The sequence below is a fragment of the Meriones unguiculatus genome, chromosome 14, assembly GCF_030254825.1.
Source record: "Meriones unguiculatus strain TT.TT164.6M chromosome 14, Bangor_MerUng_6.1, whole genome shotgun sequence".
NCBI classification, from domain to species: Eukaryota; Metazoa; Chordata; class Mammalia; order Rodentia; family Muridae; genus Meriones; species Meriones unguiculatus.
Window position 1 is genome coordinate 16,622,454 of NC_083361.1, and position 18,213 is coordinate 16,640,666.

The 18,213-nt window shown below is 43.8% G+C and overlaps 1 protein-coding gene across 7 annotated transcripts in view; it reads right to left on the minus strand.

Moving 5' to 3' along the window:
• The window catches only part of Hs3st4 (heparan sulfate-glucosamine 3-sulfotransferase 4), a 426,554-nt gene that overhangs the window by 391,183 nt on the left and 17,158 nt on the right, over positions 1-18,213 (minus strand). For 2 of the 7 annotated variants that reach the window (XM_060366885.1, XM_060366882.1), the window contains exon 2: positions 3,828-3,886. The exons of the other annotated variants lie outside the window; for them this stretch is intronic. Coding sequence is in view for 1 of the 2 variants with exons in the window: in XM_060366882.1 (XP_060222865.1) it covers positions 3,838-3,886 (49 nt within the window). In the remaining variant the exon portion in view is untranslated. The remainder of the gene's footprint in view (positions 1-3,827; positions 3,887-18,213) is intronic. 7 annotated transcript variants of the gene reach the window in all.

Consider the following 18,213-nt stretch of genomic DNA (forward strand, 5'->3'; position numbering starts at 1 on the left):
AAGAAACAGAATCAAATGGATGATGTGCATGAGTGTTGGAAATGAAACAGGTCCTGAAAATTATGCTGCACATAGTTCCTGAAACCCATGCACCCGAGAGGATCCATGAATCCTGGACACTGAGAATGGAAAACAAAGATCTACAGAGCACCATGAAGGGTTTTATATATATTTTATATATATATATATTTATATATATATATATATATATATATCATACATTTCTTCTTGGTGGCATTCATGGGAACTGTAAATGACAGACCTCTCCCACAGGGCATGTAGCCTGGGTTATCAACCTCTCCTGAGGGGTATGCAACCTTGGTTATCAACTTCTCCTGCAGGGCATACTGTATGGGATACCAGCTTCCCCTGTGTGCCATGAAGCATGGGATTCAGCCTCTCCTGTAGGCCATGCAGCATGGGATATTAACATAACACTTTTAGACACAATAGCAATTCTCATCACAGATCAGGCATATCACTGCTGAGTAAAGCCAAAACTTCTCACTGTGACTGAGATTCTAAATTAACTAAAAGAAACTGTGTAAGAGCATGGGGAACAGGACATCCCCACACACAGCAAGCAAGAATGCACAGATTTGTACAGGCCTTGTGCATAGAGATACAATAGCAAAACTCAAAAGCCTTTAGATCATTTTGGATGTCAAAGGTTTGATCCTGTGATGTATGCCCAGGAAATACATGTTTGAATGTACATGTATGAATGTACACATGGTACTGATTTGTGAGCCTTACACTTGGAACCTCGAGAAAGAAGACCCTGAGTTCTAGGCCAGCCTGAGCTCTGCAATGTGAAAACCACATCAACCATAAGTGGGGGTTGGGGACAGAAGAAGGATAGAGGAGAGAGGGAGGGAATGCACATATGTGCATGTATGTGTACATACATAAATATGTGTGTTCTGTATGCATTTTCTCACTGTAATGTTTGTTCTAGCACTGAAAGCAATTTAAATGCCCATCTGCATGGAGCCGGTTAAACGCAGCACACTCGGCCCATATCCTATAATAAACACAATACTGCCAATAAAATTCATGTGCTAATGGAGTAGCGTTCAAACTGTGGGTCACAAATCATTAGTGAGTCATAAAAGCAATTTAGAGAGTCACGGGCAGCTTTTTAAACAGAATAGAGAGTAAAAGGTTCGAGAATGCACTGCATATAGTAAGAGTAAGTGGTTTCACCAAACTGTTTTGTAAATGCATGTGTGTTTATTCTGAGTAATTATATAAAGTATAAGTTGTACCATTGGGGTATAGTAAAATAAATAAATAAAAGCTGCTGTAGTAGCGGGAAGTTCAGATACATGAGAATATGCAAATGGTTTCTTTAATTAGAAATAAACAGGGGTGGCCCAAGGGTGTCCTCAGTGAAATACCACGTGCCTAGCACATAGAAGGCCCTTGGTTCAATGCCCAGCACAGGAAAGCAAAGTAACAGAATAAACAAAGGTAGAGGTGTAGCTCAGCGTAGACAGTGGGAGCACCTACCTCACACGTACACGGTCCTAGGTTCAATCCCCAACAACGGAACTAAAACAAAGGAAGCATAAACTGGAAGATATAATTCCACATGTAAGCTAGCATGGATAATCAAACACATACTCAGGCGTGTGCTCAGAAAAGAAAGGCGCTGTGGGCAGGGGGTTGTAGGAGAGTACAATCTCTCTCTATGAGTTTCAGCTATTTTCTAAATTTCATATCCTGTGTAATTATTATATTAACAGTCAAAAGAAGGCCATTTTCCAAGCAGGGCTGTGGTAAGTGTTAGGATTTTGGAACAAAACCTGCTTCTGGGTTGCCTAGCAACTTATGATGTCATCATGTGTGGCAGGCCAGGTGGCCACACCTGGAAGGCGTGGTTACCTTGCCCCTTAAAGGGACAACCTGACACGTGGTTGCCCTCTTGCTCTCTCTTGGTCCTCTCTTCTCTTGCTCTCTTTGTTCCTTTCTCTATCAGGGTGCCGCCCCCTCTGCCTCCCTATCAAGTCCTGCTCTCCCTCTCTTCCTATCTACCTAATAAACCTCTTGCATAGAAGATCTGTTGTAAGCCTCATTATATATTAATTGGCCCCAACAGTAAGTACATCACAGCCTTAGATGATTCCTAAAAGTGAACTGCTAGTGACAGAACAGATGAATGCAATGCTTGGGAACAGACCAGGGCACTTAGGAGGGCAGCATGGGTCTAAAAGATGCTGCATAAGAAAAACAGCTCAGAAATTAAAGGTACGGTGTGTGTCTTGGCATAATAACACACACGGGTGATTGCTTCTATTAAAATATATATATATATATATATATATATGGGAGATGATAGAGCAAGAATGAAATGGAGAAAGGAAAGATCGCACAGTACCTGAAGTTCAAGGGAAACCAAGGGAAGCCTGCCTTTGAGAGAGAGTAGCCAAGTCCCATGGTGGCTGCCGTGCAGTGATGAGAACTGCAGCCACCACAGCCTTTGTCAATTATACAAACTTTAAATGGCCAAGAACAGGATAAACTCGTGGCATTCATTCATGAAGTGCCAATGAGGCAAGCGATGATCTGACCTCTTCTAAAAGCTGATGAGGACTTTCACACTCCAGCTCTACCTCCAGTTCAGGCGAAAGCTTCACATTCAGGAGAACACGCTATTTCATTTTTGAAAAGAACTTGGCAGGTCCCACTTTCCTATGGAAAAGTCGGCAAATAGGGACTCCATTGTATCTTGCCCCGCCCACCCACCTGTTAGTTTCCCAGTGGATGTGGCTGCCCAAGTTGCTCAGCAAAGAACAGTGTAACTGCAACTTTAGTGTATTCACCCATTCCTTGGTTCCCAGATCTTTCTCAGCCATCAATATGACTGTGGTATCAAAGTGTTTGTGCTGTGCAGAGAGTCAGGGGCAGCAACTGCTGTCTTGAGTGGTGTGTGACTCAGAGAGAAACCCTGAAAGGAGAGTGCTCGCTGATGGGAAATCCTGGAAAAGTGAGAACCATCTGCCACCGGGCAGGCCCATCAGACACTCAAAAGCAACGGATAGTAGAAGAATCTGAGGAACTCGGACAAATTAAGCCACTTCTCAGGTAAGGAAGAATTACGGCCCTTCTGAATAGTATGCCGGGGACAAGAGGTAACAAAAGGCAAACCAGAGTTCAAAAAAGATCTTACCTTTACGGACAAGTCTATCCTTCTGGAGGCTGCTGAGCAAGCCTGGGTTTGAACCAGGATGGTCTGAGGATGCATGTGCTTTCCCTGTGGTTCATTATCAGGAACATGACTTACCCACGAATTGCTTACACTGTTCACAGACAATCACCACACCAACCACCCAGGATTAGAAAGTACGGCTCCCTAGCTGGAGCCAATGAGAACTTGAGAAAAGATATCTCCACGCTGAAGGGACCCAGTGAGCAGAAACACCCTTCTGTCCCCCCTGCCTACAGGGAGCTGGCTTATCCTTTTTTTAAAATGTCCTCATCTCCTACTTTGCCTTGCTAGAATTTATGTTCCACAGCTTTTCATGGGCCTCTCATTTGAACCTTGCAACCCCTTCATGAAGGATATACTGTGAACGCCTTCATATTAGAAACACTTAAACTGAGTCACACACAACTACTCAAGGCCACACAGCCAGCAAGCTGCACAATAAATACTCAAGAGTCAAGCAGTTGGCTTAAGAATCTGTGTCACATGACTGGGCCTATTATTCTTAAGGATATACATCCAGCAGATGGAATCTCAATCTCTCTCCTCAGAGCCATTTGGGGTAGTACAGTAAAATGCTGTGACTTTCCTCGCTCACTCTCTGCCCATACACGCTTACCTTGTATTGTCTAAGAGCTCAAGGCAGTTTCCCACAGGGCCAGCTTCCTTTCTCGCTGACTGAAAAGCAAAGTAAAAGAAAACAGAAGAGATGGGGGACTCTCCAGGCAGGTTGTGCATTGATCATATACAAATAACATGGCTTTAATAAAGGAATGGTGCAGGATGACATATATCAAGACACCTGGTGGCTTTCCTAAGCCAGCTAGTCCTCTTCATGGAGTCTCAGGTGTAGGGCATGGCAGAGCTCTAAATCCTGGGCTTTGTCTGAGGGCTAGGAATGAGAACAATTTGCATTCTTTTGGTTTTGGTTTTTTGTCGTTGTTTGTTTGTTTGTTTGTTTGTTTTGGTGTTTTGTTTTGTTTCATTTTGTTTTCTTTCAGACAGGGTTTCTCTGTGTAGCCTTGGCTGTCCTGGAACTCACTTTGTAAACCAGGCTAGCCTCAAACTCTCAGAGATCCTCCTGCCTCTGCTTCCAGAGTGCTGGGATTGAAGACCTGTGTCACCACCACCAAGTTAACAATTTGCATTTTATGGTGACCAAAGTAACCAGTGAATTTTAGGACACAGTTATGTTGATTTAAAAAAAAAAAAAAGCCTGAGTTTTGCTAACCCATTTCCAGTAGAAGGCTCCTGGGGGCAGTTATCTAATAAACTAGAGCTGTATTCTCCTGCCACTCAACGCTGTCAAAAAAGAATCACTTTTAGAACAGAAGAACACCGAGCCCAGCAAAGATTGAGTTGTAAACTCTTCCACCGCATGCCCTTCTGCACTGCTAAGAGCAAACTCAGGGGCCTGAACATGCGTCTCAGGCTTGCTATCTACCTGGCCCTGAGCTAGCCCCTTCCCCATATCCACAATGCCTTCCTGCTACCTTGGTGAGTGTGATGGTTAACACTGACTGTCCATCTGACAGGATCTAAGATTGAACCTCCTCAGAGTTTGGCTCCCAGTGCCAAAGGCTGACCCTAGAACCTCCTTGTGTTTCTAAAGCGAGCGTCGGCCTAGGAGGCTCCTGTCATCGTAGAAAGCACCTAATGCTAACCCCTGGGCAGACATTGCCCAGAACTGTCCAGGAGAGACTCACTGAAAGCAGGGAGCATGTCTGTCATGTGTGAGCCAGTGATGCCAGCTCTTTCCCATCTGGTTTGATATCTGAAGACCTTTCTCCTTGGGAGGCTTCACAAAGGGTCCAGCGAAGTTCCCAAGTATCTTTGGGCTCCCAAAGGTTACACAATCCCTCAAAACTCAAACTATTAGAAACTTTTTGATCGTCACCCTGGCTAAGCTTGCCTCAGAGACAAACCTCTAGGCATGTCCACGAGTGACTGACTAGATTGAGTTGACTGAGAAGGGGAGACCCACCCCAAGTATGGGGAGCTGGAGACCTGGACAGAATAAATCAAAGACACTGAGCTGAGCACCAGCATTCATCCCTCTCTCTCTCTCTCTCTCTCTCTCTCTCTCTCTCTCCTTCCTGACTGCAGGTGAAATGTGACCAGCCACTTAAGCTCCTAACACCACAGCCAGAGCAGGTCTGCCGCCATGCCTTGCCCTTTGTGATGGACTGTGCCACACAGCGTGAGCCCAAAGGAAAACCTTCCTTCCTTAAGCAGCTTTGGTCAGGTGCTTCATCGCAACCTTGCAGAAAGTAATGAGTGCAGTACCTCTCCTTAAAGGACACGCCTGAGTGTAAGTATGCGTTGAAATCATAACACGAATGTGCTCAATGCTTCTGGGAAACAGGGTGCTCAAGACACACATCTGGGTAAACGCTCTGAAGTACCCTCCCATTACTCCAGAAGGTCACCCGCAAGTACAAATGTAATGTCACTTGTCATTGCAAACATGGAAGGAAAAAGGCCTGGAGACCAGCCTCTCGAGATGGTCTACACCTAAACATCCTGATGGGATCTGCTTCCCAGGGCAGAGGTCATCAGGGGTCGCATGCGGTACATCAAAGTCAAAGTGAGTCAGGCCTGAGAATGTCAGCTCACTTCAATGCGATTACAGAGAGACAGGTTAGAGGGAAGGAGTGTGTCACACAGGCATATGCCATCAAGGAGAAAAATAAGTTTTTTTCATAAAGAAAAAAAAAAAAGGACCAAGGTTATCAGCCTTTTAAAAGTAGTGGTCCCATATTAGTCTCAACCAAGAATATGCTAAGAGAACGCTTCAAACATCACCAAGGTTAGACCTGGGTTACTGTGCCTTCTACAGTTTGGACTGCAAATGTTTCCCCCCAAAGACCCCAGGGCTGACACGTAGGGACCCAGCCTATAGTACTTCTTGAAAGAGTCGGAGCTTAGGGAAAGGGAGTTAGGTCACTTCTGAGCATATCTCTGAAGGGGATACTAGGACTCTATCCTTTTCCTGTCTCTCTCTGGGCTAACCTGAGATGAGGTGTCTCCTCTGCCAAGACTCCTGTCCCCTCGCAGCAGACCCAGGCCAACAGGACCAACTGATGGTGGTTCAGAAATTCTAATTTGTGAACCAGAACAATTCTTTCCACTTTCCAAGCTGACTTATCTCGGGCATTTGTTACAGCACAGAAAGCTAAGATTTCCCCAAGCATCTTTTCAGGAATGAAGTTCCCTGTGGGTACGTTTAAAAGAAGGATGATTTTATCTCACATGGAGAACACATACACACACGGCATACTTTTTTAGTACATACTATTCTTTTTTGTGTCTGACACCCTTCCCAACTCACCACCTACTCTTCATCTAAATGAAATGTATGTCCCTCCAGGTCCCTCCCTTCTTAGAAGGCTGTTTCCTTTAGGACACCATGGCCACACTGTCCCTTCCCTCCAGTAAGTATTCCCTTCAGATTCTTGCTAATGGAACCGGCCTTTTGTTTGAGCACACAAGGATGACTCAGGCTGCAGAAATGGTCTGTTCTCCTTTGCAGCTTCCGAGCAGTAGAGGAGAAGACAGAAACATACATCCAACTGTCCTGTTGGAAGCCTGATGAGTGTCTCATGTCCTACACAGAAGTCTGGGCCGACAGCCCGCTCTCCCCCAGTAAGCAGGATGTCCCTCCACCCGCCCCAGCCATAAACCCAGGGCTCACCCACGATCCCTCATTTTCTCTTACACCGCACAATCTGAATTTACATGATTTTTACTGCTGTGCCTAACAATCCAGTCCAAATGATCAGCACCTCTCACTTGGAGTGCCGCTTTCTATGGTCCTTTTACAGCTTGGTGCTTCACATATCATGTCTCTCTCCTGATCAAAGTCACCCGTGAGTGCGTCCCCATCCGCTCAGAGGTACTACACAGTCTGGCTTCCAGTTAGCCCACTACCCTCATGCCAGAACCCTTCCCTATCCTTACTCTATGCTAGTCACCTGGGCAACGTCTCAGACTAGCCAATCACAGCAAAGTTTCTTACCCCTAACTAAAATTTCCACCCAAAGGCTGGAGACCTGGCTCATCAGTTAAGAGCCCAGGCTACTCCTCCAGAGGTCCTAGGCTGGATTCCCAACAGCCACATGGCAGCTCACAATGAGATGTAACTCTGGTTCCAGGGGATCTGAGGCCCTCTTCTGGCCAATGGGCACTAGGTACACACCACATGGTGCACAGACATACATGCAGGCACAGACATACACGCAGGCAACACACCCACACACGTAAAAAACAGTAAATCTTAAAAATAAATAATGATAAATTTTCCACCCAAATCACTCACTCACTCACTGCAGCATTCCAGTCCAACAAACCTCTAATTACCGTCTACTTCTATCTGCCTGGCTTCTCAGCATTGTTTTTGACCATCTCACTCCCTTAATGAGCTTAGGCTTGGCCATTCCCAATGGACTGTAACTCCAATGATATTGTATGTAACCGTCAGAGCTAGGACCCTTACTGAGTCAGAGTCTAACCATTTTGTAGGTGATACATTCATTTATGTATACATAAATGTGTTCACATGTGTGCACAGGGATATGCCACCACCCCAGTCATTTTACACGAGTGCTGGGAATCTAAACTCACATCCCATGTGTAGGAAGTCAGAACTTCAGCAAATGAACCATCTCCCCAGGCCCCATTGTTTTTCGGGCAGTGTCTCACTACATTGCATAAGCCGTCCTTGAACTCCTAAATGTCAACTACCTTCTTGGCTCAGCCTTGTGAGTAACTGGAACTATAGTTGGGGACCACTGCCCTTGGCGTTCAAATTAACTTGGAAGAGGGTTTCTCTTGTATTTACTTTATATCTGGAATGCCATATAGAACACAGTGTTTTCTGATCAACATGTTTTTGTTTTGTTTTGTTTAATTTTGTTTTTTTAATATGTGGGTAATAAGACAAATGGATGCAACCGAGCCAGTGGTATCAGGAAATAAAAAGGCATATTCTGGAAGGAATTTTTCTCTGCAAAATACTAAAGAACTACCTCAGAAAGCAGGCAGCCCCATTGCTACTCCCTCTCTTCCCTCTTTGCACACTCTCATGTGCAGACGATGCTGAGACCTTCGCCTGCCGTCTCCCCATGATGCTGAAATCAGCGAGAATGTAAAACCCAACAGGTGACATGACAGAATGGAAGAATATAAGCAACCTGTCTCTGTCACACACTAGTAAGCTGCTAAATCTCCTTCAGGACCACCTACCGGGATCTCTGGCTAAGTGAACGCTAAATGTCCTAAGTCACTGTTCATTACGTTTTCTCCTGCTTACAGCCACAAGTATCCAGGATGACACATTCTGCATTTATTAACCTAAATTGTGCTTGTCATCTGCTTGTCTGTCATCTTACCTAGACTGAAGTTTCACAAGGTAACAGTGCGCTCTTACAGATGTCCTCCCACCACACTGAAGACAGCACTTAAAGCATAAGATGCCTTAAATGTCAGCGAAGGGAATGGCCCTGTTCTCCAAGTTCCTGTAACCTAAACTAAACGCGGGCCCATGCCACTCTCCCTGGCCCTTTTGAGATGTTGCTGCTGTTGGACCTGGCATCTCTCAGCTCTCAGCTCTCAGAACGCTAAGACACATCTTAGAAAGTCAACTCTTCCTCGAGCTGTATCTAAATCAAGGAGACTTTTTTTAGACTTTGGTTGTAACATCTACTAGTGACATTCAACACAGTTGATCACTCCTTCCTTTTAAAACTTAGTTCCATAAAACTTCTTTTTTTCTTATTTCCCTCCTGTATCTCTGCTTCCTTGACAAGTTAGACTTCCTGCATTCTCCAATTAGTTTCAAATCCCAATCCTAAACTCATTTATCGTATTGCAAAATAGCCTTTGCCTGGCTTTGACTGTACCCTCTTGCTGATAATTCCCTGTGTCCCACCTCCTCTCCTGCCTTCTACAATCTCAGATATATACTTCCAGCAGTCTATTTCACATCTATACATGGATGACCCCAAACCATCCGAAAACTCAATACTTAGGGACTTAAACCTTCATTTAGCCTGACTAATTCAAGGCCCAATGAAGATGTCAGACACCTACCCCAAACTACTTTAAAGCCCAAAATAAAACACAGTAGCTCAAGTAGCTAGAAAAGAGAGAGACTTGAGTATGCTTGGATCCTGGAACATGAGAACAAAGAAAGGTTTTGCTCCCTCTCTCATCTCAGCTTAGCTTTAACTAAGGCTTGGCTTTCACAGAACAAATCAACTTACTCATGGCCAGGAATGGACACAGCACTTCACCCTCGTAGTCCTCAACTCCAAAGGCAAGTTCCCTCCCTCACCCATGGCCTACAAGACTGGGGAAAGGAGCCTGTTAATGCCTCACTCTGTACTTTATCTTGTTGCTGCATGGTGTGCAGCTGGTCAGAGGGAACTCAGGAGGGCAATCTTAAATCGCAATCACATGACTGGGTTCTTCTTCAGAGGGTGTGCTGGACAGGTTAGCTGAGCAAATGGCATCTACTCACGCCAAGTGTTTCCCCCTCTTTCTATATCCCCCATAGTCATGAATAAAGCCAGCATGCCTCCATGCAGGCAGATGTCATTCAGAGCAATTGACATCCTCTGAGTCTAAGCCACCAAAACCTTCTCTGAGCTACTGTGGGAATTTCCAGTGTGCACTGACTCTTGTCCTTACACATATAGCAAGAGGCCAGTCACTCTGAAGTATACACCTCACCACATTCATGGCTCTAGACTGTGCTCCCCAAGTCTGTGACATGGCTTACAAATCCCTGCATGGTTCCCTTCCTAAATTCATGCAATGCACTCCTCCATCCTCTGCTCAGTGTGCTTGTAGTTTCCCCAACATACAATGCAAATACCAACCATGATGCCTTTGTACTTGTGTGCCTTATGCACAGAGACAAGTTCACCCATTCAGCCTGAAGATCTCATTCCAAATGCTCCTTACTCAGTAGACTCTTCCCAAGCCTCCCTTTAGGAAAACATCCTCATAGACCCAGAGGTGAGTGTCTACCATGATTTTTAAGTCCTTTCCCTATGTGATAATTGTACTCTTTGTCATACTCTCTTGTGGCCTCCAGTACTCTCCTTCTGAGTGCTCACTATACTTCCCATTTCAGTTTCCCATTTCCTTTGCCACTACTTATTCTTTCTCTCCACACTGGAAGACTCCAAGAGCAAGCTCCCATTGCCTGTGCTTTCCTTTCTCTCCCTAGCACCAAGCACAGTGCCAGGCACAATAGGGAACAACCACACAGATGGAGAAATAGATGCCAGAGTCATTCTGGGACATATGGAAATTAACACATGGTTTCAAACAGAATAAATACAGGGTCATTTTTAGTGTACTCTCTTCAAGGGGGGTTGTTTATAATCTTGGGTAAATTGCTTGTAATTAATTCTCTTATCTAAAATGTATCCCTCCGGAATTGCACACATATAACGTACTTTGATCACATTCTCTTTCTTGCCTCTTGTCCCCTTCCCTTTTCCATTGAGCCCCTTTCCCCAGTACTCCCCCCTCTTATTCTTTGTGGTCTTTTGTTGTCCGTGTCCCACTGCATTTAATTAGGGATGCCTGCATAAACACAGGCAACTTACTTGGGAAAGAACAACTTACCAGTGGCTACCTCACTAAGGAATACAACTCTACTCCCCAGCAATAACTAAGTGCTATAGCTCCTTGGAGAGGGGTGGGCTCATACTCATATCCTTCCTTGGGTACTCACAGCTTCTATGAGCTCATGGAATACCCATGTGGTATCCAGAAAACAACTTTTCATAGCAGTTCTTCACATTCTTCACCTTTCACATTTTTTCCCACTACCCCTCTTTCTGTAATGCCCCTGAGTCCTGGACAAACAAGACTCAACAGTCATTGATTCTTAGCAATTTGATGAGCTATGAGGCTTTGTGTTAACTCTCAGCCACTGCAGACAGAAGCTTCTCTGGAAAATGCTGTAAGTACCACTAATCTATGGGTATGTATATTTCTATTGAGAAAGCAATGTGACATTATACACACACACAGCAAAACAACAGTAATAGAGGTCCTCAAACCATACAAACTCTTGGCATTGTTCTTGTTGCCCACTAAAACTTAGATAATAAAACCCTGTTGTTGAAGATACCACAAACTTTGTTTTCAAGACAGAGAAATTAATTGGGAATGGAGCTGAAAGCTTCCTCCTCATGGCTAACTTTCACATTTCCAAAAGGTATTATGCAGGATCCTGTGGCAGAAAAATCATCAACAGCCTTATTATACAAGCTGTGAACCAACCTTCCAAGAATGATGTGCCTGCTAGTGAAATAGTGGCATGACTGTTACAGGGATAACCAACTAAATTCTGACTGGATGTTCTGCCAGTTAGTTTTGCAAGAAAATTTTATGTCTAGTTCTGTAAACTTGGTCAAAACCCCATGGTTGGAAATAAGGGGTCATAGGCCATCAGAGAAACTTAACGTTGTTATTTCATTATCTGAACACAGTCCCCTTTTTCTACACCTGTTTATTCATCCATAAAATGCAGATAACAACCTATGTTTTCCAGAGGGCTTCATAAAATGAGCTACGAATACCTCACCAAAATGGCTGGAACATAGAAGGAAGATGTATCTTCTTCAATTATACTTAGCTAAGAGCAACTGAAAATCCAAAATAATATGGCTTAAGAAAAACAGAAATGCCTTCCTATTTTATCCAAAAGGCTCCCGTTGGGCTCTTTCTGTCTTGCTTCTCCACAATTTTCAATATGTGGCTTTCTCTATACAATGCCTCAAGACAATTCAAGGTTTAACCATCATATTCTCATTTTCACCAACAGCAAAGGGAAACACATCCTTGTAAGGCCAAGAAATTACACACAGTATCTATTGTTAAATCCCATTTGTCCAAACTCAACCTCATTAACCACACCAAGCAGATGGAAGACTAGGAAATGCCGCTGTTATTCTATAGTCTCACATGTTCAACCAACATTGAGAAGACAAATAGCAGTTCTATCACAGCAAGATGCAAAAGGAAAATCCTTACATGAAGGCAAACATTCTTGTCAAGGAGTATTTTCATAAAAGAATGTACAGGCAATGGAGACTACTCACAGTAACTCATCTTAGTGAACCTCCCGGTATATAAATGAGTCTGTTGGATTTGAAAGCTACCATAATAATTGTACCAAACAAACCACCATTATCTATGGAACTCAGCTTCCTGGGCTCCATAACAACTCCAGAAACACTGCTCAGCTCTGGTCTTCTCACATCATCCCTGTCCTCAGGTCTTACAATAGAACAGGCTTCAGACACACACCCTATTGCCATTCATACAAACACACACACACTCACAGAGAGAAAGAGAGAGAGAGACAGAGACAGAGACAGAGACAGAGACAGAGAAGACTTGGAATTTTCCCTCTGATAGGTCCTAATCTGGACTTCTCAGAAAACTGCAAGGTAGTGTTCTGTACAGAGCCCATCCAGCTGATAGATAGGTACATAGCTCATGAGTTTTGCCATCTGCCACTAACCACCACCCCAGAAAACTAATCTTGTTCTCTAGCTAAAGCTATACTGTTTTCTTTCCTTAAACACACCTGGGAGAAGTTATGTAAGAAAAAGAATCCCTGGCCTCCCCACAAATTCTCGACTTTATAGAAAAACTGATTCTGCAGCAGTTCAAAGAAGGGAAGTATTTACATTTTCCTCCTTTCATGCAGAAGAGAAAGGAGCACAGAGTGTTATTTTGATAATAGAAACTAAACTCTAAATAAGAGCTTCTAAGAGCAATACCCACACTCAAACCACATATTTTCTTTCATCTCATGGTAATCGTACAAGGAGTCAACATTCTTATTATTAAAAGCTTTTATCAAGGGCCAGCAGGTGCCTGGGGCACAAAAGGAGCCCATTTTTCCTAAATCTATATCATTTCTTGGTGATAACATGAAGGCCTTTCCAAGAACTCAGAAGTAAGCGTATACTCTGACAACTTTTAACATGTACCAAAAAAATTTAAACGCATATCCCTTCCATTTCCTCGTGAACAAGTAGGCTGCAGGGGACGGAGAAACCTTTGCAGCATTCTTTTTAAACATCTTCAAGAGTTGGAGACCACAGAGATACCCATCAAAAAAAGGCATGGTCAATCAAGTAAAGCATGATGCAACCCTTTGTGTTAGAGTTATTATCCAACTGTGAACTAGCTCTCCCCATGCGGAGTCATGGAAACAGTCCACAGTCTAATGACAGGGAAACAGCACACGCAAAGTAGGCAAGTGATGCCAATGAAAAACAAAAGTAAAACAGACCATCAGGAGACCTGTAGGCGCTGCCGCTGATGGCTTTGACTCAACTATTTCCCATCTCTGTAACTATGGGCAAGCCTCTCAATATTGTGAAACTGCAGTTTCTAAGTTCCTGTAAAACGGGGTAATAACAGGATGAGAGAGAGAGCCTGGGTATCTGCTAACTACTGGCATCAGAAGCAGTATTCAGGGTCTATAGTGTTATCTGATTCTGCTGCTGACATCTACTCCTATTAACCACTTAAAGTAAGGAAGCACAGTCACAAGTAGGCTCTTCCAGGAAATGAGGCTGGCAGCACTAGAAGCAGGATATAAGCCACACAGCAGATGGCTTTATCATCGTGCTAATTAGTTAATGACATGGCTCCTATAAAGCAATAGATTCCTTTACATTTTCATATATGTATATGAACTACCATGATCATACCTTTCTCTACTACTTTTTTTATCCCTGCTCTCCTGAGTTCCCACATCCCTTATAAAGCCCTCCGTACTTTGATATCCTCTTCTTTGCATTTTTTACATCTGAGAAGGGATGTGCAATAATTGTCTTTGTAAGTCAAATATTATTTCCCATAACGATCTCTTATTCCATACATTTTCCCGCAAAACGATACAGTATTATTCTTCTTTATGGCTAATACTCCAATGTTTATATATTCCACATTTTCTTTATGCACTCATCTGTTGGTGGACAGCTAGGCTGATTCTTTCACTTGCATGTTGTAAATAGTGCTGTCAATATGGGTGTGCAGCTGTCTATTACTGACTTTCATTTGCGTACACACACATGAGTAGTTTAAATGGGATTGTATGCTACTTCTGCTTTTGGATTTTAGAAGGATCTTTATACCAGTTTCCACAGTGGCTACGTTAATTCTCATCCCTATCAACAGGGTGAAGGGTCATTTCCCTGATGCCCAAACACACGCTTTGTTTTGTGTTTGTGGTGCCCATTCTTTTGTTTCTCAATGATAGCCTTTCTGACTAGGGTGAATGACGTCTCAGCACTGTTCTATCTTCATTTTCCTAATGGCTAAAGATGTTGACTGTTTTCCATATATTTGTTGGTCATGTGTATTCTTCATTTGAAAAGCATTTTGTTCCTTTGCCCATTCATTGATTGGAATATTTGTCCTCTGAAGGGAGGGATTAATCTCTTGTATTTTTTTTATATATAAATCTATATCTAAAGAAAGGCTCTGGCTACATATGAGCTTGGAGGTTGTGTCAACTAGTCCTGGTAGCTCAGGAGGAATGGGGATAGCCGAAACTTCAGGGGATCTAAGGCTGGAGCCTCTAGCTCCTCACCCAGCTTCTGCTGCTGTGTCACTTGAAATGCAAACATGAGAGACCTCCCCCAACCTCAGAACATGGCTGCACGTGGAGTCTTCAAAGGTGCAATTAAGTTACAAGGAAAGCAACTTGGAGGGAGAGAGGATCTAACGTGATCTGACTGATGTGCTTCTAAGAAGAGGGGATTAGGTAGAAAGACACACACACACACACACACCCGAAACGAGGCTTATTCCCATACAGGAGCATGGCTGGGAAAAGAATATGCCAACCAGAAAAGGATTTAAGAGAGAAAAGCTTGGTGGTGAGAGACAAGAAAGAATCCTATCAGACAGCAGGAGCAGCTCAAGCCTCTGGCGAGTGACCCCCACAATGGGCTCACCTCACCTTGAGAGCCTGGAGAATCCAAAGCAGTACCACCTCAGCTGCCTCACTCCCAGCTCGCCCACAGTTCAGCTTCCTGCACAGCCCATCCACGAGGCAGTACAGACAGGCTAACAGAAAGGTCCAGGCTGGCTGATGGTGATCCTTTTTTACTGCCGATTCGCCAGTAAACACTCTGGTGTGTTGAGAGGGGCAGACACATGGAGAGAAAACCAGCAGAAAGACAGCCACACAAAGGCACATGGAGCTGAGAAAGTGGGGTGACAGGGGGTTTGTGGAATGCAACCCCACGGACGCCTTGACTCCAGAACTGTGAGAAATAAATTTCTCTGTTCAAGTCACCCTGCCCCTGCGGAATTCATTTAGGACAGCCCCCAACAAGCCAAAATGCTCTATAGGTGAGTTTTTCTTGTATTGAAGTATTTTCCATTCCCTAGATGCAAAGCTACAAGTCCTCCCCCCCCCCGCCCCCCATGGCTGCTGGGCTCTTTGACTTAGTCTTCATTTGAGAAGCGCCGCATCCTTCTGAATATCTTGTAGTTTTTACAGTCAGCTTTGGCACTATTGCTGTCTCATGCTACTTCATTCCCTTCATCCTTTGCTGACATTTCTTATTTCTATAATCTACGCAAATTCAGGCTCAAAGTTTTGGGGGATTCCCAAATGTAAAAATATGTTGTACTTCCACAGCTTTTCTGAGTAGTGATTAATACCCCTGTCACTTACAAATCACAGGGAGTATTGAAATTATGTCATAGGAGCCCATTGTAGACAGACGAAGACATCCACAATGTACTTTTAGGAGAAAATGGGGAGTGATTTTTAAAATTCACTGTTTTGAACGAGTATTCATACATATGTAACAAGGACTAAATCTATGGAAGAATATCCACTACTATACTAGCAGCAGTTACGCTTAGAGTACTATCACTTGTCTTCCCAAATACATAACAAATGTAACCTAAACAATAAGCACTCAGGTTAGGACTCAGAACTTCTACTGATCTCCCAAGACTAGGCAGAGCAGGAAAAAAAAAAAAGGATACATTCTCTACAAAGACACAGAATCCACAGGGAGATTATTCCTGGACTGACAGGATTCAGGGTTCAGTAGAGTTACCTGTCCCTTTATTTCCTGGTGCCGGGGTTAGAACACGTGCTAGTCATAGAAGCCTATGATCCTTGAGCACTCTAACTCTCAGGTCAGATGACCGGCATCTGTGTAAAAATCTGGGAATGGCAGCACACCTGTAACCCCAATGCTGATAGGGTAGAGACAGGCAAATCCCATGAGTTCACTGACCAGTCAGTCTAGGAAGAATGGTGAATCCACTGAGAGCATCCAACATTAACCTCTAGCCTCTATAATATGCCCTCACAGGTACACACACACACACACACTCACATACACACTGACCCTATTCACATAACACTTTTTCAAAGGCAGCTGTCAAAGGAATCTCAAACTTTTTAAAAAATCATAACACTTTTTCAAAGGCTAAAAAAAAAAAAATCTGTAGAACAAGAGTAGGACAGAAATGTTATTTTACCAAAGAGTAAACTAAATACTGTTATCAGGCCCTCCCTCCAGAGCCACCACAAGGCCTGCAGAAGCAGCAGGGTCAAGGCATGTCCACAAAAGGTAGCACCAAGAGTTATTTTCCACCCTACACACTGCCTTAAAAGAGCTCTGCCACAGGGATGCTTTTCAAGAAGATACAGCCCTGGGGAATTTTCATCCCTCAGTTGCCCCACACAGGGAACAGGCAGCTGAGTCTCCAAGTCTCTGAAATCAGCAGCACAGAGCCAGGCACAGAAAATCAATCTCTCTCTCTCTCTCTCTCTCTCTCTCTCTCTCTCTCTCTCTCTCTCTCTCTCTCTCTCCTCCCAAATGTGCTGAGACCCCTAAACCCACCACAGTAGGAAGACATTCTCCATTCTTCCACAGCATAGAATATATGCTCTGACCTCTCCGGGAGTCCAAACATGGGCACTGGGATCTATTCAAAAGATGGAGACATGTTGGATTTGGCTGTGGAAAAGGACTCTGAGGAAATGCCGCTCCTCTCAAGCACAGACTGTGGACAGAACTCCCTCAGCATAATTTCTTCCCAGGAGGTAGACTCTTGCTGTGGCTGAGGTTACAAATACTCCAAGCTCATGTTCCCACCTAAGCTGCACCAGTAGCAGCCGGGGTATATTTGGGAATCATTCTTACCTCTCTATGCTTCAATTTCCCCCTAAAATGAAAAATCCATCATCAGAGGTTTCTGGGAAGATTAACCAATGATAAAAGGGGACTCAATGAATGAAATGTTTGTCATGAAAGCATGAAGAATTGAGCTGGGATCCCCAGAATCCACATGAATACACATGGTGGCTCACATCTGTAATTCCAGTACATCTTCAGGACAAAGGGAGGTGGAGATAGGAGGATCCCTGGAAGCTCCCTGCCCACCCAACCTGGTGTATGCACATAACAAAGAAGAAACCTTGTCTCAAGACTGAAGCCAATGACCAACACCCAAGGTGGTCCTCTGACCTCACCATGCCACAATGGCATATCCTCCTCACTCACACACAAACATACACACATACCCACACACATCCTCTATACACACACACAGTTCCCTGTAGGTCTTGTTTTGTTTCAGTCTCCTAAAGAATTATGGAAACTAGCAATTGTTGTTAAGAATGCACAAAAGCACAGCTGCTGTAAAAGGAAAAAAAAATCAAATGAAGTTCTTATCTGTCTTTAAATTTTACCTTTCTCTGAAACAAGAGAACCTTTTATAAATCTTCAGAACCTGCAAACAAGTCACAAGAAATTGGGAAGATGAATGCAAGGGCTATGAGAAGTAGCTTTGCTGCTATTCCTAATCCCTCCATCTTTAAGGAAATGAGGAAAGAGCCTCTCTTGTTTCCCCATCAGGGCCTTGGGACCCATCCTAAGGAAAGGGTACGGATCAGACAGCACAGTTCAACAGGGAGGATTAAACTT